The sequence below is a fragment of the Thamnophis sirtalis genome, unplaced genomic scaffold (genome assembly GCF_051295495.1).
Source record: "Thamnophis sirtalis isolate CommonGarterSnake01/CBP01778 unplaced genomic scaffold, rThaSir2_p1.2 scaffold_5, whole genome shotgun sequence".
Classification (NCBI taxonomy): Eukaryota; Metazoa; Chordata; class Lepidosauria; order Squamata; family Natricidae; genus Thamnophis; species Thamnophis sirtalis.
Genome location: NW_028261385.1, coordinates 50175503 through 50199477, shown reverse-complemented (window position 1 = coordinate 50199477; position 23975 = coordinate 50175503). Strand labels below are relative to the sequence as shown.

General features: G+C 35.7%; 1 protein-coding gene across 1 annotated transcript in view; it reads right to left on the bottom strand.

Annotated features, from left to right (window-relative positions):
* The window catches only part of WDR36 (WD repeat domain 36), a 39576-nt gene extending 15877 nt beyond the window's left edge, over positions 1-23699 (bottom strand). The window contains exons 1-15 of the mRNA XM_087715797.1: positions 23472-23699; positions 20929-20956; positions 19526-19626; positions 18052-18169; positions 17822-17954; positions 15550-15604; positions 15023-15155; positions 14319-14494; positions 11666-11786; positions 10114-10179; positions 8913-8996; positions 6318-6472; positions 5911-6025; positions 5095-5260; positions 3563-3671 (exon numbers count right to left, since the gene is read on the bottom strand). Of these exons, the coding sequence (XP_087571923.1) occupies positions 3563-3671; positions 5095-5260; positions 5911-6025; positions 6318-6472; positions 8913-8996; positions 10114-10179; positions 11666-11786; positions 14319-14494; positions 15023-15155; positions 15550-15604; positions 17822-17954; positions 18052-18169; positions 19526-19626; positions 20929-20956; positions 23472-23657 (1746 nt within the window). The 5' untranslated portion in view covers positions 23658-23699. The remainder of the gene's footprint in view (positions 1-3562; positions 3672-5094; positions 5261-5910; positions 6026-6317; positions 6473-8912; positions 8997-10113; positions 10180-11665; positions 11787-14318; positions 14495-15022; positions 15156-15549; positions 15605-17821; positions 17955-18051; positions 18170-19525; positions 19627-20928; positions 20957-23471) is intronic.
* Between the last annotated feature and the right edge of the window lie 276 nt (positions 23700-23975).

Below are 23975 nucleotides of genomic sequence, written 5' to 3'. Positions count from 1 at the left end.
GAATATACTGGAAGGTAATAGATACCGAAGGAAAGAGTCGAGTGAAAGAAGAAGGAGGGTGGAGAGGGTGAGAGAGAGGAGGAGGAGAAGGGAGGGAGGGAATGGAGAGGGAGTGATAGGGTTAAGGTTAGAAAGAAGGGGAGGGGAAGTAGGCGTAGAGGGGTGTGTGAGAAGGAAGAATGAAAGTTGGAGGGGGTTGAAAGAGGGTGTATGGCGGGCCAAGGTGGTATACTGGGTTTGTATTGTAGAGGGCATTTTCTATATAAGTGAGGGCTGTGTTTATTATTCAATGTTATATGCCCTGATTAAGCACAGTGAATATGTGATTGTATAGAATGAAAACATAATAAAATATATTTAAAAAAAAAGAAAAGAAAAGAAATTGTAAAGCAACTTCATTATCAATATTACAAATAAAATGTCCCAATTTTTAAAATACTTTTAACGTTTGCTGTTCTATTGTTAGAAAGATATTTGTGCCATTCACATTTACAACTCATTAATCTAGAGCTCCAAGTGTTCTCTTTGTACTGAATCATGCTTGACTGAACTTAGAACATCTGTCTCTGTGAAATTTTTGCGGACAAAACGTGAATGAACCTTGAATTCAAGTCAACCTTCTGGCTTGAATAAAGTGCTATTTTTTTCAGCAAATCTTTAGATAAAGATTCTTTACTGTCTCCATAATCTTTCAATGGTGTTAACTGTGGCAAATTTCTTTTTCAATCTACTTTCTCAAGCAGTAGAGGTAGTCATTGATTTAGAACCACCATTGGCACTGGATTCTTGGTGATTGAGCAAAGCGATAATTAAGGGAGACATCACATGATAGCTTCACTCAATAGGCATAATCCTAGCACTTCCAGTTCCAGTTATGAAGTGATCTCTTGGATTGTGAAGTGGATGGAGTGAAAAAGAGGTCTGCTGAAAGATTTCAGCTCTACACAGAGTTGAAATCCTTCGGCAGACAATTCTTTAACAGTGAAAGGGCTGCTTGCTGGATAGTTTCACATCCATGTGGAGCTGAATTTCTCCAGTAGGTACCTTTTTGCTCTCAAAACAACTGTCTGCTGCAACAATTCAGTCCTGGCTGCCAGCTGGAGCAATTCAATCCTGAGTAGCTCCTTCTCAGAGACAAGAGGGAGTCCTCTTAGCAGGCAGCAGCAGCTTGCTATGTTTCCTTTTTCCCACTGTCTTTCTGGAGAAGTTGATACAGAAGATTGTTATTGGCGATCACATGTTCATAGGATGCTTGACAACTGGTTCTAAATGTGAACAAATTGCTAACCACCTATATCACAATCATGACTGTGTGCGCGTGACATTTCACAATGACTGGAAGTGCTTTACAGATTGTAAAACATCCTTTCTGACATTGTCATAATTTCAAGCCATTATCAAATGCATGGTTGTAAATTGAGGATTACTTGTAATTGAAAGCAATGTCTTCCTCAAGTTCCAATATGAGGATCACTGGCTCACCCGTTTACACTCTCCACTGTGTTGATTGTCCTGAATTTTTATAAGGTATATCAGATTGTGTAATGAGAAGAAAATAAGGCAAAAACCATACTGAAAAGCCTTGTGGTGCTAATCTTCTAGTCTCTAATGCTTTCACTGTAATTACACATATGACTTAGCCCACTACGTTAACGTGGCTGGAAAAAATGTGGACTTCCCCGGTTTTATATCTACAATGATGAGGGAAAATCGTTTGTGAACTCTTTAGAACTATTGTAGTCCTACAATATCATAACTTATGACATATTCTCAGCTTTATCTAAGTCCTTTTAATAAAGAATTCTGGAAAACAGATAGCCCTACCCCACCCCACCCCACCCCAAAAAAACATTGTATTGAATCATTTCATGTTTTAACACATTGATCCAAAATTCACTATCACTGTTTGGAAAAGTATTCAATATATTTAGAATTAGAATTAGTGATAGTCTTTAATGTTAGTGATTAGTCTTTAAATTTGCTGTACTTGTTGACCAATTTTTGAAGAATGTTGGCATATTCTTTTGTAGAACTGTTTCAATTCACTGGCATTTTAGGGCCGAACTTGCATGAACTGCTTATTTCAGATGTCATAATTTGGTCATTTCAAAATGATTTATTTTTTTTGTTTCAACAATTGTGCTGTAGATTTACTTTTATCTTTAGAACGGATATTGTCATGTATTTATTTAAGCTTCATCTCCTGGATAATCCGACATTTTTCAGCATGATCAGCTGACACAATTCAGAATCAGTTGTTTCTTCAATAATTGCAAGTCACCCGTATTTTGAGACTGCAAACCATGATACTCTCACAATCTGGCTGTTCTGTCCCCCCTTCACGGCTCTTAACAAACGGCAAGACGAATAAACTTAAAAGGAACTTTCTTTATCAGTTCTCGGCTCAGGGATTAAAGTCTCTGCCAGAAGATAACGGACTGAAACACAAATCTTTCTTACGGCAAGTCTCTACGAATCAGGGTTACAGAAGTCACAAAGCACTTATCCAAGTGTATCTTCCATAAATCACGATTGATGATCAAGCAATGTTGTACCAAACAAGGAACACACGAAGGAACGTTGACTCCTGCGACTAGGGCATGGCAGCATCCATCCTTTTATCTCCAAACCTGCCCCTAACAAGCCCCAGCTGCATAATGAATCTTGTATCCCGAAAAGACTCACAGCAGACATCTGCTGAGTCACAACACTGGCTTTATGATTTTGATGAGGTTCTTTCACTAGAACACTTTGTTCATTTTCTCTAAATATAAAGTTTCTCATTAAACGTCAAAAATTTTTAGATTTGTCTCATCTGCTCATAGAACATCATTCCAATAGCCTGCTTGGATCATCCAGATGCTCACTGGCATATTCAAGGCAGAAAGCAATGTAGTTTTCAGAGAAATGTGAAATTTTCCTTGCTGTCCTCCCATATAGAGCATTTTTGTTCAATGATACCCTTATAGTGGATTAATAAACAGTTATTATCAGAAAGTGCAAGGGTGGCCTGCAGATCATTGGCTACTACCCTAGGTATCCATGCAATCTCTTGGAATGTAGAAAGTTGAGGGTAGCCTATCTTTGAAGCATAACAATCTCTTTTCTGAGGTCTGCTGAGATTTTTTAATCATTTCATGTCCTGTATTTAATGGTTTTAAATTTTTGCCAAATCATTTCTCCAATAGAAATTAATGGAATTAATAATGGAAAGTTGGATATTGTGTTAAATAAAAAACATTCAACAGATTTAAGTGTTTTTATCAGGGCAATTTAGTCTACCCAAATATGGGATGGTGCATACTGCTTCTGCTTTCATGCCCAATCCAGGAGCCTTCGCAGGCAAATAAATTTAACATTCAATAGATTTGCATATAAATATGTTATTTGACAAATATGCCAAGCCATTCCTGTACCTATTATACTTATATGCTTCTATATAGAAATACAGAGATCTTTCACAAGCATAATGTTTAGTGTTAATTTAGAAATAGAAAAATCTAGATCACTTCAGGAAACACATTGTTTTCATACCATTTATAATTTACAGTTAAAGACTTACCATGTCATTTATCTGCCCTTGGTGCCCTGAATATTTTCTCACAATTTTTCTTGTTTCTATATCCAGAACTTTGATGCCAAAATCATCCATAGCTATTCCCAGAATGCCACTGTAAAAATTTAATAAATATAACCAAAGATTTTAAAATGGTAAAAAAGCAAACAAACAAACAAAAAAACCCTTGCATGTTTACTCATTGCTGATGCTTCAACCATATTTCCATTTTTGTGAGGGAAAACTAGAGAGGTTTATTTAGAAAACACATATGATGAAATGAACAGAATTGTATTTTGGAATTTTTGCATAATGCAAATTGAAAAGTTGGTTGCTGGATGCAATAAGAGCATAATGAAAATAAAACGTGCATAAGAATAAATGGAATATAGCGAGTGACTCAGAATTGAGAGGGAGTAAGATAGGGAAGTCTGAGATTATTATTTAATGTTTCAATAGATAAGATGTATTATTAATGTTCCAGAAGAAGGATTATTTAATGTACTTATGGTTTAACATATAAGGTGAGATTACAGTGTTTTGACTAGGGCTATGAATATGCAGGTATTTTTGCAATCAGATGAGAAATGAAGAAAATGAATCTGAAAATTAATGTATAAGTCTAAAACAGTCCATTATGTATAATGATGTGATCAACAGCAAGTTATACATAAATGACAAAAGAACTGAGCAAGTACATTAATTTGTATATCTCGGCAGAAAACTGATTTAAGGTGGAAGACGTGCAAATCCAGGTAGGAAGACCGCAAGAAGCACGTGGTCCGTTGCAACGAAAGACTGTTTAGTGAAAATAGCTATGGATAACATCTTTTTACTGCTTTGTCATATGGATGCAAATGCAGTTTATATTTTTGTTTTCTTCCATATTATGTCTGATTCTTGGAGACTGCCTGACAAGTCCCTATAGTTTTCTCGACCAGGTTTTTCAGAAATGGTTTGCCATTGTTTACTTTCTAGTGCTGAGAGAAAGTGACTGGTACAAGGTCATCCAACGGGCTTTGTCCCTAAAGTGGGACTAGAACTCATGGTTTCTAGTTTGATGCCTCAAACAATATAGCAAATTGGTCCCCTATCTTGTTAGAAGCAGCATAGAGGTTATGTACTAAATAGATTTGTAGGGCGAAATAGAGATAGAATAAAAAAATGAATGGCTAGCAATGAATGTGGACTTATAAGAAAAAAGAGTGATATGATAAAAGTAGGCTTGTAGGCATGCATGAATGCACCTATATGAATATATATCAAAATATATAAATATAAAAATCTATAAGGTGTATATAGAATATAAATAAGGTGGAGATTCTACTTGAAGTATCAATAAGGAATATCATTCCATCACCCATAAACCACTGCTTGGTTAAAAAGCAACATATATACTCACAAAATCATTTGCACATTCATGAAATATCAATTTAAAATATCAATATTAAAATGACTAATAAAGTAATCATTAAAATATATATCTATGAGTTTTAATTTTGTTTGTAGCCTTTACTGAATATAGCACACCATCTCACCTATCTCTGTGAAGCAGCATTTTATTTGGAGACGTAGAGAGATCAATAGAATGAATAAATGTTGTGGTCTTGAATTTCCAGAATTTGATTAATCCTTCACTTCCTATTGTGATTGTAAATTGGTTGAGTCCATCCACTGCTACACCTCTTATGCTGCCTTCATGAGCTTTGATTATACATACACACAGAAAAAAAAGAATAAATTGTTGTTTCTTTTATGAGCTTTCTTGAACAAAACCTTTAACTGTATTTGTTTAGACTACTGCTTCTAAAGTGAACCAAATTTTTGAAATGGATCTGAAGTTCAATACTAGAAATCTTCCAAGGACAAGAGATAACACAACAAAGCTAGTAAGGATCACATATTGGTAGTCATCGAGCATTTATTACCTAAGTAGCATTACGAACCTTAAACCTAGTTTTATGTAAATTGGTCCTGAGCCTACAGTGACAGACAGGCAAAGCACCTGAGGGTAGAACAAGAAGCAATGGGTGAAAACTAATCAAGGAGAGAAGCAGCTTAGAACTAAGGAGAAATTTCCTGACAGTTAGAACAGTATTAGTGGAACTACTTGCCTCCAGAAGTTGTGAATGCTCCAATACTGGAAGTTTTTAAGAAGTTGTTGGATAACTATGTGTCTGAAGGGTTTCCTACCTAAGCAGAGGGTTGGACTAGAAGACCTCCAAGATCCCTTCCATCTCTGTTATTATACTATATTATTATTTTTTATTAAAATGAAGCAAAGGATATATTGACTACACGCAAGCTATTGAAACTTTGATCAATGCTTTTTTTTTTAAAGGTCTGATTTTCACCTTTTTCTTCACCATAACGTCCTCTGTGAATGCCAGACTGCATATTGTATCTATCCACATGCCCTGTTGAAAGTCCAATTACTGCAAAATTTCCACAAGAAGTAATGTCTACTGCCTTTCAAGAGAAAGACAAAAAACAAGTTGTTTATATAAAGCAGTATCTCTGGAATATAGCAAACAATTTACAAACAATATTTAAAAACTTAAATATTTTATAGTTATTCATTCAAACTGATTTATTTTCAAATAATGCTTAGATATTCATACAAATGAGCTTTGGAAAATCAAGGTAACAATGCATGCTGTATAATCTAAATACAAAGTAAGCTGAAGAGCTGTACTTGAAAAGATTTCAGCTTTACATGATTTTAAGAATTGCCTCCAATAATTTAAGAAAAAAAACTTACTGTTGCATAGATACCAAGAGATTTATTTTTGCTGACATCTTTTGGTTTCAGTTTATGGATTCCCATTGAAGATTTCTGATAATTCCAAGTAGTACAAGTTACATAACCTTGATGGCAAGCAATGATACCATCCCAGTCATTTTGACGGGCCACCTCTGCAATGCAATCAATACTCATTATATATTCAACTCTTTAACTGATAGATTTTTAAAACACAGGGTAATTGTAACATTTTTTCTAAATTACAACATAATAAAAATGCTAAACCAATTGGACTATGTTACTTTTCAAATGATGCACTTGAAATTGTTATAGTACATTTACGTATAGCATGTTTTATATTTTCAAGCACATTCTTGTAACAGTAAAGCAAGAGGAACAAATACATTAGCCTAGAATAAACACAGTGCTGACTGATCCAGCAGCCCATGCAGCATTCTTACCAACTACTTGTGTGTTAAAGTTTAGGCACCCTTGGTCAAATTTTATGTGTTAATGAATCCATAAGTGAATTAGAAAAAAGTTGAGAAAATCGCAGTTCTTTTAGAATTTTTCTCTCTTCTTTGTAGCTCAGAAATACTTGAAATTCTACTTGTATGTAGTGCCTATTTGAGAACTACTCATGTATTTTCAGTAATATAGTCTGGGGCCTGTTAAGACCATTCCAAAGCATTTATCCTTATAGTGAAAATAATATTTACCATATAAGGTCTTACACATTGAACAACGAAATGTCTGAAACAGCTGAAGTAAGCCAGTTAAGTGTTTTCTTATTGTTTTCCTACTTAGAGATCAACATCATTGAAAACCAGCAGCTTTCCTTCAGGTTGACATTATTCCTTGAGGGATTCTCAAACATATGCTTTGGTCAAGATTAATACCTATAGCAATGGCACTTATATGCTGTCCCATAGTGCTTTACAGCACTCCCTGGGCAATTTACAGGGTCAGCATATTGCCTCCAACAATCTGAATCCTCATTTTACCAATAATGAAAGGAATTGAAGGCCCAGTCAACTTTGAGCCGTGTCATGTAGAGGCCAGAGTTAGAGTTAGCCTGCAATACTGCATTCTAACCACTGCACCACCTGATTAAGGTCTGATATACTTTGGCAATATAGTATATCTTTGTTATGGCTTATGGCTGACTCTTTCCAACTTCAAAATGCTATGAATGAAAACTTTGGATAAAGAAAAAGCATCTAAGGGATGAGCATAAGATTGGGGGTGGGGGTGGAAATCACATATTGCATTACATTTCAAAATGCTCTGGATAACTTGATGAACTGCAAATTGAACCAACAGTGATAGGCAATTGCAAAAAAAACCAAAAACCAAAACAAAACCAAAACAAAACCTAAATGCATCAACAGAAATACTGCTAAATCAGGAGAAACTGCAGTTCTCTATTCTGGATGCTCAGACCACATTTAGTATACTGTGTCCAGTGCTGGGCACTGCATTTGGCATCTGACAAACGATAGCCTATTCAAACCAGGATGATAAGAAAAACAAAACTTGTAGATTGGTTTGAAGTGTTGAGTATGTTTAGCCAAAACAAAAGATTGTAAGGAGTCACAACTGTTGTCTTCAAGTGCCTAGAGAGATTTCAGGAAGATAATGAGGCAATGGTTCCAGAAGAGCAGTCAAGAAAAGGTTTAAATTACAAGAAAATAGATTTAAGTCAGATATCTGGAAGAAAAATCTTAATGGTTAAGTTTTTCACCAATGGAACAGATTGCCTTGGAAGTGGTGGAGTTTCCTTTGCTAAAAGTGTTTAAACAGAGGCTGGACAGCCAACTGTCAGAAATGCTGTAATGATGGGTTCCTACTGGCACAACATATACTGTAAAGGGAAAATAACTACACTGATAAATTAAAAATCATCACAGGCTGCAAAAGAATACACGGCATGCTAAGCAGCTATTGAGACCTGGTGGAGCAGTGGCAGCCCTATAAGTTTGGAGGCACTCAGCAGTGTGACTTTTGGGGCAGTGCCGAATTTATTTTTAAAACATAGGTGGGCTGTAGAAGGCTGATCAATGGGCTGCATGTGGCATTCGGGCCATATTTGGTGCAGGTCTGAATTAAGTGATCTACAAAACAATGCTTTCCAACACAATGAGAATGCTATAGCTTGGATCAACAGGAAAGACAACTCTTATTCAAGAATAAGAAGCAAAAGAAGTTCACTTTTCTATACTGTTGGCTCCCCCCACCTTCTATTCAATTACGTCCGATTCTTAGGGACTATTTGGACAAGAACTCTGCAGTTTTCTTGGGAAAAAGTGGTTTGTTATTGCCTCATTTCTAGGGCTGGGAAAAATGACTGGCCAAGGTCACTCAGCCGGCTTTGGTTTAAAGTGGGACTAGAATTCATAGTCTTCTGGTTTGTAGCCTGATGCCTTAACCACTATGCCAAACTCCTCTCATTATTTCTAGTGAAACATATAAATTACCTCAGCTCATCTAGATAAAACAGTGCTAGCAATTCTATCAATGAAGAATATTTATAAAATTCTCATGAATTAAAAAAAAGTATTTGATGTGATGGGTTATAATCTTGTTCATTCAAATTAAGCAGCAGTTGCATACCTGTTGCAAATGTTGTAATAGGAGGAAGTGCCATTGTGTCATTATGAAGTCCTTTCTTTTTTGATTTCTTCTTATTTATCGAACCTTGAAAAATGATAAAACAGCTATATGCAATTTTGTTGTATTTAAGTACAATGACAATAAAGATTATACTTATGTACAATGTAATAGACAGTTTGAATATTCAGATCTAGGGAAAACTTCGGATTCCTTTGTGTTCAAAAGAGGTATAAAAGGTGTGGCCTAGCTTCCCACCCATAGGCCTGAAAGCCTCTTGAGGGTACAGCTTTAATTTTGCACTTTTTGACACACACACACCTTTTTTTTAGAATTAACAGACAAATTGGGTGATATAAGTATTGCAAAAACTTAACGTAACAAGAGATATTGCTAAGAGGTATTCTTCCTTCTGCTATTGTCTTGTTATTTATGTAGGGTGGATATATACAGAAAAACACTTGACACTTAAGAAATAACAAAAGCCACTTGGTCATAGTTCTGCCTATTTTGCAATGTGGCATGCAAAATAAATGGAAAAAAAAAACCCAACCCACAAAAAACTACTGAGGTTCTGAGATCAATGTAAATTGCAAGTTCCTCCTAGAAGACCATCCAATTCCATTTATTTTCTATTAAAATAGATGATACAGATAAAAATGAATATTTTCAGATACAAAGATGACACACTTTTAATTAAAAAGTTATCCTATTTCATCCAATTATATTTCTCTGCTGGTTCTGCAGTCATGATCTGCAAGACTGGCAAACTCAAAAACAAGAATTATTTTGATTTTTGGAAAAGGCTTTATTACTAGTAAAGAGATGTAACTGAAGCCTGCCAAAGCAATCTGACTGACAATTAAGGTGATTTTTTTCTTATTTACCACCTCACCTGGACTAAGAAACCTTTTTTTATAAAAGTTCAACTTCCTCCTGGCAAAAGTCTTTCTTCCTACTCCTCTTTGTTACCCCCATTTATTAAATATCATATCTCTTGTGGCTAGCAGTATGATGTTTCCTTCAAAAGAGGCATTTACAATAGACACATTGTTTTTCAAAACATGGCTACAAACCAGAAAATGTATTGAACAGACTCTTGATATTTAAATAATACTGAATTACAAATTCCACATTTTTAATATTGTTATAAGTTTTAACAATTTCTTTGATATTGGTATTTTGTTTTTACTGTGACACTCACCACGTCCTAAACTTTTATTGAATCTTTCGTGCACTGTGGAAAATGATTGTAAAGTACCATCTTGACCTATGATAAAATATAAAAGAGAGAGTGAAAGTACTTCCTGTGTAAATGTTTATTTTAGGCATTTTTATTCATCTATGACACGCAAGCCTTTATATAAGCCACTGAATAAAACTTGGCATTTACAAGTACAAATATGCTTTGTTACCCAACAATTTTTACAGTTACTGCAAAGCTATGTCCGGAACTTTAGAAAACCAAACCTTCCGTGAGAATTGGTTACAAAATCCCTAATATTTTTTAGAAATGTATAAAGAGTGAAAAATGTCAAGATACACTCCAGTTAAACTTGCATTGGAGACAAAGCCAAAACAAATTTAGCAAATTCATTTACAACTAAACTTTAATATGGGACACTTGATGTAGCAAGCATACCATGTAACAAAATCATGGCACTTTATTCAAAACAGTGTTACAGATAGTCCTTGCTTAAGAACCCTAACTGGGACCAGAAGCTATGTTGCTAAGTGAAGCAGTTTAGTGATAGCAGTTCTAGAAGTCTTGGTTGCAGGTGTTAGGTTCAGACTGTACTGTTAAGAGAGGACCTCTTACATTTCGTGACTTGACCCTGATCACTTCTGCTTCAATTCTTCCCCTCCTCTCTCACCCATCTCCATCTCTGCCTTTTTTGACACCCAGCACTCTAATGTCCTTGGGATGGTCCCTTACCATCCACCCTTATGAGCTACCTTTGCTGTCGCCATCTTCCTGCAATTAAGGCAGGCCCAGCCAGGAGTTGCCTCCTGAAGAGCTAGGCTGGGTGTGCCTCATCAGCAGTTGAAGGAGAGGACAGTGAAGGTGGCTGAGATAGTGGAGGGGCTGGGGGTGGTAAGAGCATTTGAGTGCTCAGTGTCCAAAAGGGAAGAGATGGGGGAGGACCTAGGAGTTAATTGAAGTGCATGCTGTAGTCATAAATGTAGAGTGCTGCCAAGCATGAATTTTGACTGCATTATCATGTGGGAACTGCAATGACCCTGGTTATAGTCCTTGAAATCAAGTAATCTTCAATTTACAACCATTTGTTTAGTGACTGTTTAAAGTTATAGCAGCGCTGAAAAAATTGACTTATGACAGTTTTTCATTTACGCTGTTGCAGCATCCTCATAGTCACATAGTCAAAATTTGTATGCTTGACAACTGCTTTATATTTATGAAGGTTGCAGTGTCCCAGGGTCCTGTGATCACCTTTTGTGACCTTCTAACCAGCAAAGTCAATGGGGAAGCCAGCTTCACTTAACAACCGTATTACTAATTTAATAACTGCAGTGATTCGCTTATCAACCATGGCAAGAAAGGTGATATAAAATAAGGGCAAAAATCACTTAAGAAATGTCTCACTAAGCAACATAAATTTTGGGCTCAATTGTGGGTTGTAAGTCAAGGACTATCTGTATCATTTGTTCAGAATCACCATAACTTTCAATGGTTGCTGAATAGTCATTAAGTGAGGACTACCTGCAGTCATTTCAACAGAAAATAGAACTCTTACTAGCACTAAGAATCTGCTGCCCATTTTGCCCATGATGTCGGATTTTTGTTGGAGGTGCACTATGTCCCATTCGATATCTTAGCAGTCTACCACTTCCTCCAGGGCCATCAAAGATCCATACCTATTAAATAAATGAACAAACAAACAAAATGTAAGCAACAAACTAAAAGAAAAGCTTTCCTGTGCAAAGTATAACATCAGGTCTTCATGTTAAAATCATTATAAAGTACTAATGAATAGGAGTTTTGTGTATGATATTTCTTTTGGCATTAACAATTTTTCTCATTATTTGGATAAAAAAATAATATTACATCCAAGCTATTTAAACAGGGAATATTACCATATTTTTCGGATTATAGAGCAGCACTCTATAAGGCTATGCATGCATGCAATTTTTTGGACAAAAAACAGGCACTTTTTTTTGCTCTTTTTTTGACCCCCACCCCCCAGGAGCACTCTGCAAGCCCCCCCCCCCCCCCGCGGCTATTCATGCCTTTTATTTGAAAAACGGGGCATTTTTTGGAGGTTTGCAGAGTGCAAAAACTTTTTTTTCCTTTTGGAAAGCTCTTTAATGGATGAGAATTACATTGATCAAGTGCTGTCCCAGCAGAAACAAGTCAGGTGCTACAGGTTTTCAGCTATTTCTTTCTCCAGCACATGGATAAATACACCTGCAAACATCTACCTACCTACCTACCTATCTACCTACTCTATCTCTCCCTCCCTACCTACCTACTGTATTCTCTCATTTCATTTTCATTTCATTTATTTCATTTGTATGCCGCCCTTTTCCCCGAGGGGGACTCAGGGCGGCTCACAAGTTGAGCAAGGGAAAGGGGATACAAACAGTTTAACACCAACACAACACAATACATAATTTAAAAGCACAACAATCATACCATTCGAGATAGGGGCAACGGTTGTTTAGCCCCAGGCCTGTCGGAACAGCCAGGTTTTAAGGGCTTTGCGGAAGGCCTGGAGGGTGGTCATGAGAGCAGCTGCCCAGCAATCCCCCACTCCAGCTGAGCACAGCGCCACCCACCAAGCAATGTGAGGGCCTTTGCTTCCCTACCCCCTGCTCCTGTGGCTTTGTGCTCTCTGCCTCAATTGTCTGAATTGTTTCCTGGAGGTCTCTCCCCATTGTCTCCCAAACATTCCATTCTACTGCAAAACCTAAAGGTATTTGAATCAACTTGGGAATGCTATGAACCTTAATCATGAGGTTTTATTTTGTTTGTTTTATTTAGGCACCAATTCAGATGCAGGTAAGCTTTTGTTTTCAAAAATTAATCCCCCTTCCCCAGCTTAATACTGTAAATAAAATAAACCTTTAGACTGTGGCTTTTCACTTAGACTATCTGCTACTTAGAAATAAAATCGCTAACTTTACCACTGCAAATGCCCTAGATCACAGAGGTGCCATTTAGTTCATAATCACAAAGCCTTTCATTCCATGCTGAATGTTACTTTTATACACTAATTAAACATACTTGAGGAAAAAGGAGGAACAGCAAATCTCACCACCCAATTTTGAAGACTGCAGTGCACATAACATAATCCTTTAAAATTCTGTAATTTATTTAGCACTTCTGTGGAATTAATTACTTGTACAGGTTATCATTGACTTGTGACCATGATGGAGTCTGCCCATTACAGTCATAAATTGTGATGGTTGTAAAGTGGGTTACCTGGGTGACTGATCTGATTTTGCAACCTTTTAGGCGGTGGTTATTAAGTAAATATATGTTAACTATGGGGCGTTTTGCTGAAACTGGAAGTAAAAGCTACTTTTGGGCAAAGACATAAATGCTGTCATTTGACAGGGGCTGTTGGAACTTCAGAACTGGTTGTAAGTACCTTTGGGTGGTCCATTTTGGTCATGTCACTGGCCATAAAATGAGGATAATCTGTCCACAGCATGCCCACAAAAGTGCAAAGATGGCTACAACTGTTAAAGATTCTTTGGGACCTTTCCTCTATCAGACAGATTTATCTTCTCAAAAGAAATACCCATGCCTGGAACTTTCTTCCAAATCTGTCAATAAATTTTATCTCCCGGTAGTTTTCTTCTTTCAAGTAGAACATAAAGGATGCATGCACAAAATCCCTGCACCTATTCATTTATAATCCTCAAAGGATTAAAACACTCCTAATTTTCATACAAAAACAAATGTGTTACACCAATTTGGTGATTTCATATTATTAGTAATCAGAAATCATGCAAAGCTGAGAATTCCTAATAAAAGATTCAGACAGAAGGGAAACAGGTAGCTTTTGGAGAATCTGAATAGGGTCGCAGATCAAATTTTCATTTCTGTGAGTAAAGGCAATTTATATAATTCAAAGTGCCTTGAGCAGTGTCCAATGTACTAGCAATCAGTACAGTCTGCTTTTTAAAGAATTCACTCATTTACTGCTTTACATAATTTTACCTACTTCTCAGTTCACAAGATTCAACTGCAAAACATTTGACAAATAAGCCTTTTTTGCATTTAAAATTGTTTTTAAACAATGATCCTATTCTGGAGGCATTGTTATATAACTGAAAATATAAAACATATTTGTTTCCAAGAACAAAGTAAAGAACATTAATCCTAGATGAAATGCACATAAACATTTTTGGAGAAAGATTGTATAAACCGACACAACTTACCCTTATAGCATTATCTGCACCATTAGTAATGAGAAGTGGCTCTCCTTGGAGAAATGACATACCGGAAATTGCTGTTGAATGTGCATCTCGCATCTGGCCCAAAAGCTTCTTTTCCTCTAGGTCCCATAAACCAATATGCCCAACAGGACTTCCAGCAGCCAGAACTGGATGCCCATCTGATCCAAAAAATAGGGGGGGGGGGGGAACATAAATATTCCTTCTTAACAGTTACTATTGGAAAAGAAAGTCAAGGAGCTTTAAAACATGCTTTAAACAGCTATGTTAAAATTCATGAAATTATAGTACTCTATGTCTGAGAGTCACGTTGATACAATGGTTAAGGCCTCAGGATGGAAACTGGAAGGTTGTGAGTTCTTATCCCACTTTAGGCATGAAGCCAACTAAATGACCTTGGGCCAGCTGTTTTCTCTCAAGCCTAAGAAAAATGCAAGAGTAAACCATTTTGAAATCTGCCAAGAAAACTGCGGGGACATTTCTTGCAGGAGTCAAAGCCAACCAAACTGAGCATACAAAACAAAAAACAAAAAAGAGGAAAATTAGAAGCATAGGAGTTATTTAGCTAGCAAACAAATGTTAATATTGTCTTCTATTTGTGTTTTTAATTCATAACATAGGAGACATTCTGTATTCCTTGAACTTTTTGCTATTCCTTTTATTATTATTGAATAAATCCTGAGATTTACCTATACGAAATGATATTGCAGTAATGGGGCCCCAATCCTGTTGAAATTTCATCAGTGTTTCATCAAACTTAATATTATGCACTATTATATGCCCAGTCACAAGCCCAACTGCAATGACATCCACTGCTGGTGCCTGCAAAGAAAATTAGTATGCATAATAAAACAGACCTTTTTATTTTGAAATATTATATAAATACTGTGTTGAAAGCATTGGAAGTATGATTCTAGTATAGCGGTTTTACTGAGTTATAAAATTACATTACATCCAGTAATTACACACATAAAATAAATGTAGTCAAATGAAATATATGCAAATTCTTACTGACATTCAGTTGTAATGGACACCCATACAAATTATTCAGAAAAATTGAAGCTTTACTATATATGTATAAGTGTTATTTGGAGAAAGACTGGGTAGATCTGACCAAGCCAACAGTTTCTAAAGAGTTCTGAAATACTATCAATGAACAAAGTGTAACATAATAGTTACATGCCCATTTTTTATAATCTTATAACTTATAAATTACCTGTTCAAGGACTGTCACTCCTGCACCCCATCCTGGAAATGTATATAAAAGTTTGCTGAGGAAAGGAAAAGATTAAGAATTAGTCAATGACCAAAAATATACACAAACCTATCCAAAATAATTTTAAATAAAGGACATTTTTTTATTCAGTTTACAAACACCAGAGGATGAAAAGCAATACAATCAATATTCCATGAATATTTAATCATGTGAAATGAAATTACCTTGTATTTAAATTACTACTAAGGCACATCCCCTGGGGCGTGTCATACAATAGAAGAATTGCATTTTTACTCTTCCCAATAAGTTTTATTCTCCCAGTCCTCAAATAACTTCTCTTGGGTTATTTCATCATTGCAGCTTGGAAATTACTCAGGCTGGGTCCAGGGGTAGTATTTCCCTTGCAGTGTTGCTAACTTTATTCATTTTGTTTGAGTTAAGTCAAAACATCTTTCTTGAAAGCATTCCTTCAGGTATACTAACCAAAAGGAAAAAAGATAGTCTGGAAACTTTTAATTATCCAGGGATTACTAAAGCTTTAATCAGAGACCTTTCCTTAGAAGGGAAACAAAAAATTGGTATTATTTTTTTTAAAAGGAAGTGAGCTATCTATTTCAGAATAGCAATTATGAGAAAATAGAAGGTGAGAAATAAAAATAAACTGTCCACAGAAATAGCAACAACAGATGAGAATTTTTTTCGTCAGTTACATTAAAGACAAATTGTACTATGTATTGTATGAAAGGGTAGAAAAATATTTCTTTTAAAATGTTTCTTTAATCCACTGAAAAGGGAGGCGTAATTATTGAGGATTTAAAATATTTAAAAATATTTAGCCTGTAATAATACTACCAAAGTGGTCAGGGGTTTCAGACCGAGATAAGAATGGGGCTTAAGGTTAAAATAGGTTTCATACACCTTGTAACCAATTTTATCCCTTGATTCTCCATGAAATAGGAAACATCAATCAATTCTGTGGTGGAAATTAGAAATTAGAGTTGCTTGATATTGAAATGGGCAACATATAAATTTAAAAAATAAATAATTCTAAAAGCTTAAATAAAGTACTTAAAAAAACAACAACCCCAAACTATCCAATTTTCACTTGTCGAGGATACTCCCTGTGATAAAAAGGGGTTGCTAGAAGCCAGCTAAAGATTAAAAACACTTATTTCAGAATATGTATTGCTTAAAGGTGGCAGTGGGGGAAATTACCAATGATTTCTTGGAGCCTGAAAACAAGAAACAAAAAAGAATCCTAATAGTTTCAAAGAAAATGATGAACAATACTTCTGCCCCCTTTAAGGTAAAAAGACAGCAGCCCTTTTCTCAGGATGAGCTGATTTAAGGAAAAATTTATTTATCCCATATATCTGTTATAGCACTTCCAAAGTAATTGGAAGAATATGTCTTTCTTTTATCTAGAGGGCAAATACAACCCAGCCACTCTGAAGCAAAATAAAAATGTAGGAGTATTATAATATTTCAATACATTTTTCTTATTTCTTATTTTTTTTAATTCTAGGAGGTCAATGACCCTAGAATTTCTAGAAGGTGGCCCCATCCTTGTTATACTAAGAAATGATCTTGTTTAGCTTCTAGTACTATTCAATTTCCCTTAACTCCACCAGGCCTCTGTACACATTCAGTTCTGTTTTTTAAAATATGAGCTACCGTGTTTTTTGCACTATACACTCCCCCTCCACAAAATGGGTGAAAGTGGCTGTGCGTCTTATAGAATATTGTGGCAGGGGGAGGTGGGTTGGTGCGCTGCCGCTGCCTGTCATTGCTGCTGGGAAACGCTGGAACCTTCACTGCCAAGCAGCTGATTGGCTGTTGGATCAGCCTCCTGGAATACCGCTGATTAACTGTTTTAGGCAGCGGGGACTGCCGCCGATCACAGCCACCAAATGGTGGCGATTGGTGGTGGTGATTGGTGTTGGTAGATATTCTGGGAGGCTGACCCTACCACCAATCAGCTGCTCCAGCATTCCCTGATGGCAAAAGCAGCTCATCTCAGTTGCCTGGAGCAGAGCCCCGATGAGCCACGCACTGGGGCTGCGATAATGTGCTGAAGCTGACCAGGCTGTTTGCTGCAAGGACGCTAGTCTGATGGATACCGGATGGATGCTGGGAGGCAGAGGCAGAATTTTTTTTCTTGTTTTCTTCCTCTAAAGCTACTATGCGTCTTATGGTCTGGTATATCTTATAGTGCGAAAAATACATTAAGTATTAACAAACAATTTAAGTCTCTAGAGAAAATAGTTCTTACTTGGATTTTACATTCCACAATTGTAAAGGTCCTTGTTCACTACCAAGAAGTATTTTATTCATGTAAGTATGTGGGTGTAAAACTGCAGAAATGGCAAATACAGTCTTATCAAAATCCAGCTGCAAGTATTCTTCTGCAGAACAAAGAACAGCATTAGTCCATGTCCATCATAAATATCCACTTTTTATTCCCCCACCCAGTACTTATTACTTTAAAAAGATTAGTCTTACCTTCTGATTGCACATCCCAAATAATAAGAATGCTCTCATTATCTACAGAGATAACATGATCCCCAAATGGCAATATAAAAAGGATATCTGTCCGGTGACCTGAGTAAGAGTGAACCACCTAAAATTTAAAGTACTGCAGTTACTTCAATAAAATAATGTATTATATTTGGACAATAAGAATGTGTTAAATATATCAGACGGATTTTAAACATAAAATTTTTATTCTATAGATTTAAATATTTTTTTTACAAAATTCAAAAGATCAATGAAATATGAATTCATTTATACTTCAGAATCCTTTCCTAAGCAAGAATCCTTTGCTAAGCAAAAACAAACCAGGTGTTGATTATGCGGGCAATCTACTCAGTTGTTAGCTGTAAATCTCTATGATGTCATACTGAGCATTTTTAAAAGTAGATGTCCTTCTGATGCTCTGGCCTTCATGCGAGGCCAGATAAATCCTTCAACTTTCCTCCAAACTTGGATAATATTTTTAAAGAAGTGCCTTTTCTAAGAAAGCATAGTTGTGAATCCCTACAAAAATGAAATCGTTTCAAACATAGTGCAATGTATTTGAAATGGTTGCTGGTCCTTAAGTCTCCTAAGATATATTCTAAACAACAATGATCTTTTTCAGCTCTGTACTTCCTTCCTGGCATTTTACATATCCATTCTATTCATATGCATATTTCCTTCACCTTATCCTTACTTTTTTTGTACAAAATATTTTGAAAAAGATTTGGCTTAGCAAAATTGCTGACAATTTTCCTGACCCTTTCTTCCACCATTTCTTTTCAAAGGGACACAAAGTGTAATATTATGTTCTAATATTACTAAGAATATACATGGAAACATCATTCTTCAATGGATTAATCATGTTATTTCTATTAACATATTCTAACCAGCTTTGACATAAAAGCAACATTTAAATACCTATTTTATAGTTTTAAAGCAAGAGTTCAATAATGTTTTCTTAGATATATCCAATTAATTTCAGCTGAATTTACTTTAAGGTATATTTTGAAGTACCTTATTTGGCCCTGCAACATATTTCTTCACATATTAAGTAAATCTAAATTCAAATATTTTCAATACCTCAATGTTAAATATAAATATTGTAAACTCTGAAATTAAAGGACCATGGGGGTGGGGAGCATGTATCCCATTATTCCTGAATTATTACTGAATCCAAATTATTATTTTTTTGTATAATGATGTATAATGGGGTAAATGATATGACACCATTTATATAAATAGATCAGCTTGCAAATAAAAAATAATAATAAAATTTTAAGATTTATATCACTTCAGATATAATGGACTCATTCTATATTTTGGTAAAATATCTAAATGCACATTTTGTTCACTGCATCTGACGTCTCATAAAATAGAATTTCTCTAAATTGCAATTTTACAGTCATTAAATTTAGTGTAAGGTACAAATCACTGCATATTATCTGACATCAGTACAAACCTCTTTGTTGCGAGCAAAAGCATACAAAAGAGCACCACATGATGCAAAGACCAGCATTCGATCAGCTGCCAAACACGTAATATTTTGTGGCAAGGCATTGCCTAAAAGAATCATAGAACAAACCAAAGCAAATAATCAGTTTTCAAGTACAAATTACCAGGAAACACTTTATGATTTAATTATGATTTTCTCAACATTGCAATCTATATTCATTATTTCTATGGCATGCACACACACCCTCACATTTTGTAAATATTTAAGTATATCTTGCCAGTTTAGATATTAATGGCTGTGTGCTGCATTATTTTGAGGGTACAGCACATTTACACTGCTATACAAGCTGTATACTCACTACTTTACATTGCAGCCAAGGGTCATTACCTCCATGTTGTTATATGAAAGGTATACTTAAACATTTACAAAACGTGAGGGGTGTACTCACTTCTGTGATATACTGTGTGTGTGTGTGTGTGTGTGTGTGTGTGTGTGTGTGTATTATACATAGTTATGCATATGTACCTACTAGACTATACTATGTATATAAAATTATACATAGAATTAAGACAGATTAATTGTTAAAGGTTGCATTAGCTATTTAGGTAAGGAGCAACTCATTTACTTGCTTTGTTAAAGTTCATGAAATAGTAATACAATCCAACACATATTGACTTGGAGGAACCACTGTCTTCAGTGGCATTTACTCCATCTTAATTTTTAAGGCAGCAGTGTAACTTTTCAGTCTGACATTGCCAATAAGTAGAAAATACATCACAATCGAAAATGAACTGCTTGTCAAATGCAAAAGTTATATAAATACATGAAGATAGCTACATTATTATTGCATAATTTTATCATTTTAATCATTAAATGTATATGCTATCCATCTTACTATCCAGAATAACTCATAAGATTAATATTATAATACACTCGTCAGAATCCCAACCTGAGCTCTGTCTACTTTCCAAATATTCTCTTATATATGCATAGATCCTCTTTTTGGACTGTGGCTTCCATGTGAAAACTATATTATCAAAACCTTCAAGGATCTGACCAAACATTAAAAACTGAATAGATATTTTGTAAAATTCAATACGTATATAGAGATTGTCCTGGGATTAAACAATACTGATATGCTGTAATGTTGGTCATTAATGTCTTTATATGATATTAAAGTAGCTACACTTTCAAGGCGAAGTTATAATATAGAGATCATTAATGAAAATTACATACTACAAAGATCAAATTATTTAGAAAAAAATACTCCTAAATTAGATTATAGAAATATTTCTTTTGGGTAATGTTTTGTAGAGGTTCTAACAGTACTATTAAAAGCAACTTTCACTTTTTAGAGAGAAAATGTTTAAATTGCACATTTAAGCATACGTTTATTATATTATACTTACTAACAGCAACTATCCCCAACTTCTTCACCTGAAAATTAATAAAGATACTTTAGTAATTTGATAGAAATATCAAATATCTTGAAATTCAGAAACGCTTTATAAAACATTACAATGTGCAAGTTTCTAATAATAGAAAACTATAGAAATAATAAAAACAGAACACTGAACCATCTCTATTTGGGGGTGGGGAGTTGGCAAAAAATCACACTTCAATTTGTGTTTTAATATCTGATATGCAATCTGTATGAGTTCATGCAATTGAATTACTGATTCTAGATGCTATTTGTTCTTATGAGACATTACTAATTTTGATTATGGCCCTCTCTTGATTTTCTTTTCAAACTATGCATTAAATGGTAAATAAACGAATTCATTTTGATCTGAGGACAAGAAACATAAAGTTGTCATTTAAAATCCTAATTAAAGTTGCATCACAGACTATCATTAACACTCATTACAATTGCTTGCATTTCCAGAAATGTATATCAAACTGGTACTGGAGAATATAAACCATGCCAAAAGATTTCTAAAATAAGAAAATTCGGGTTACAGTTGCAATTGGATCTGATTTTTTTGGCACTAAGTGATGCAGTCATAAAGTGTGATATCTTGTGATCACATTTCTTAGCAATGGAAATCCCAGAAGTCCTGATTGCTGTCCTAACCCAGAATTGCATGAATTGTTAAGTGGGAAAAGGCTGGCATTGCAAGTAAAGAGTATTAGTTAGTACCATGAAGGAACTAACGGATGCCACGAGCTGGCACTATTGTCTGCTCATTTTATGGTACAAAGCTTGGGCCCTGGAAAGTTGAAGTCCTCATGGATAACACAGAAATAAGCCACACCTAGGATCCATTGGGTCTAAAGGCCTCTGAGCCTTTCAGCAGATTTGTTAGCCAGGAAATTAAGTAGAAACACTCTTGAGTTTATTTTTTCTGCTGTGGTTAGCAATATTAAATAAACAGTGATTCTTCTGATACAGGCTCCAAATTTAACAATCTGCATGGTTGTTAATCAAAGCAGCTTGACCAACACTAGATGACTCATAACATCTAAATGTAGGAGGTGGTGTCATCTGTGAGTCAAGGGAGTTTACATTCTCTTTCTTAGATGCAGGAATGATTCGTGCTTTCATAAAAGGGGACTATAAACTTATAGACTTAGACTAACTTTATTGTCACTTTAAATGTACACTAATCAGCATACATTAAAATGAAATTTTGTTGCATACAGCTCTCAAAGGGTCTCCACCTCCAATAAACACTACATTAACATGACAATAAATAAATAAATATGTATATAGCCACATATATTATATGACACATTTATAACTACTCTTGGAAGAAAATAAATCAGCAGAACCAAAAGACATGATGGTGGTCAACGTTGCTGATGTTCTAGCACTTAAGAATCTTTCCCTATCCAGACACTCTCATAGGAAACATATTTATATAAGATGTTTTATAGATGGCATCTTCCATCAGCGAGGTTGGCAAAGGTGTTTAAAGACAAATCAGCTAAATGTTGGAAGTGCCAACAGTTCCTGGATCTTATCATATGTGGTGGACATGTGGAGAAGCAAAGACATACTGGATAAAAATAAAGATATGGTTGGAAAAGATGATAAAACAATGTATTGAGTTTAAACCAGAAATATTTTTGTTGGAGATCTTGCCTGAAACTGATAACAAAGAAAATATCTATTTAATTATGCATGTATTAACAGCAACTAGAATTGTATTTGCACAATGTTGGAAAAGTGAAGAGATTCCTACTGAAGAGGTGATTAGGAAAATATTAGAATGTGCAGAAATGAATAGACTACCACTAGCAATTAAGGAGAAGGAACAAACTGATTTTTATATGCTATGGGAGGCATTTTAACTAATGGTTATAGAGAATAAAAAAGGAAATTGGAAATAAAGGAAGGACAACAAGAATAGAAGATACATTAAGATAGATAAAAGAATAAAATGGCAACTGAGAACATGAGAATAATTATGTTTAATGTTATTATTATATTTTTATTAGAAGGTCTGTTAGGAAGGAAATGAAGAGTTACACATGGTATAATTGTTTAATGTATAGAATTTGTGGAAGGATGTTGCAAGAAATATTTGTACTCAGACGACACGCTGCTTAAGGAGAGAAGAAAAGTTTATATTTTTAAAAATGGAAAATAAAAAACTTTTTTAAAAAAGGAAACAGATTTATCACACATTTTAAGTGGGGAATCTTGTCTTGGTTGCCCCTCCAGCTTGAGCTTGGACTCACGCAAGGAAAATGCTTACAACGTTAAGAGTGCTAGATAAATCTGCCATTCCTCGGGAATTAATTGCCTGATGTAGTGGTTTGGGTGCCCTTACGAGAGAAGAATGCTTCTCATCCGAAGAGAGATGAAGACTTTTATAATCTCAGCCGCGACGAGGTGAAAGCGTCCAATGTATCAGCCGCTTTCTCTCCAAAATCATGCGGCGGGAAAATAAAGTGGGGGGGAGCTACACGCGCGTGGGATGGGGGGGCAGGAGCAAAGCCGACTCACGTTGTAAGTGTGGAAACTCTTCCCCACCGCGGTGGCCAGGTAGAACTCGCGATGGCGTCGGTGGTAGCGCAGCACATGCGCCAGGTGATTGCACTGGAGGCCGAGCACGCGGAAGCCGGCAAAGAGCCCGCTGCCTTTGCTGGGCTCCTCCGACTCCACAGCACCAGCAGCCGACATCCCCGACATCAACCCAATAACTTCCCCAACCACGTTTTTTTTAAAAAAAAAAAATTATAGGACTTCCGGAAATGCTCCCGGCTACTTCCGGCAAGCTCTCTGCTAATTCCGTACGCAAAAGCGGGTCGCCTTCCTTCGCTAATTTGGTTCAGGGGCTCTCTAGTTCCGCTTGGTGTGTGTCTTCCAAATGCTGGGAGCGAGCTCTCTAGTTCCGCTTGGTGTGTGTCTTCCAAATGCTTTTCTTTCTGCTTCGTAGGCACACTCACGTATTCTTTAAGGTGCTTTTATTCAGAAATAAACGTGCAACCCGCAAACGCATACTACCGT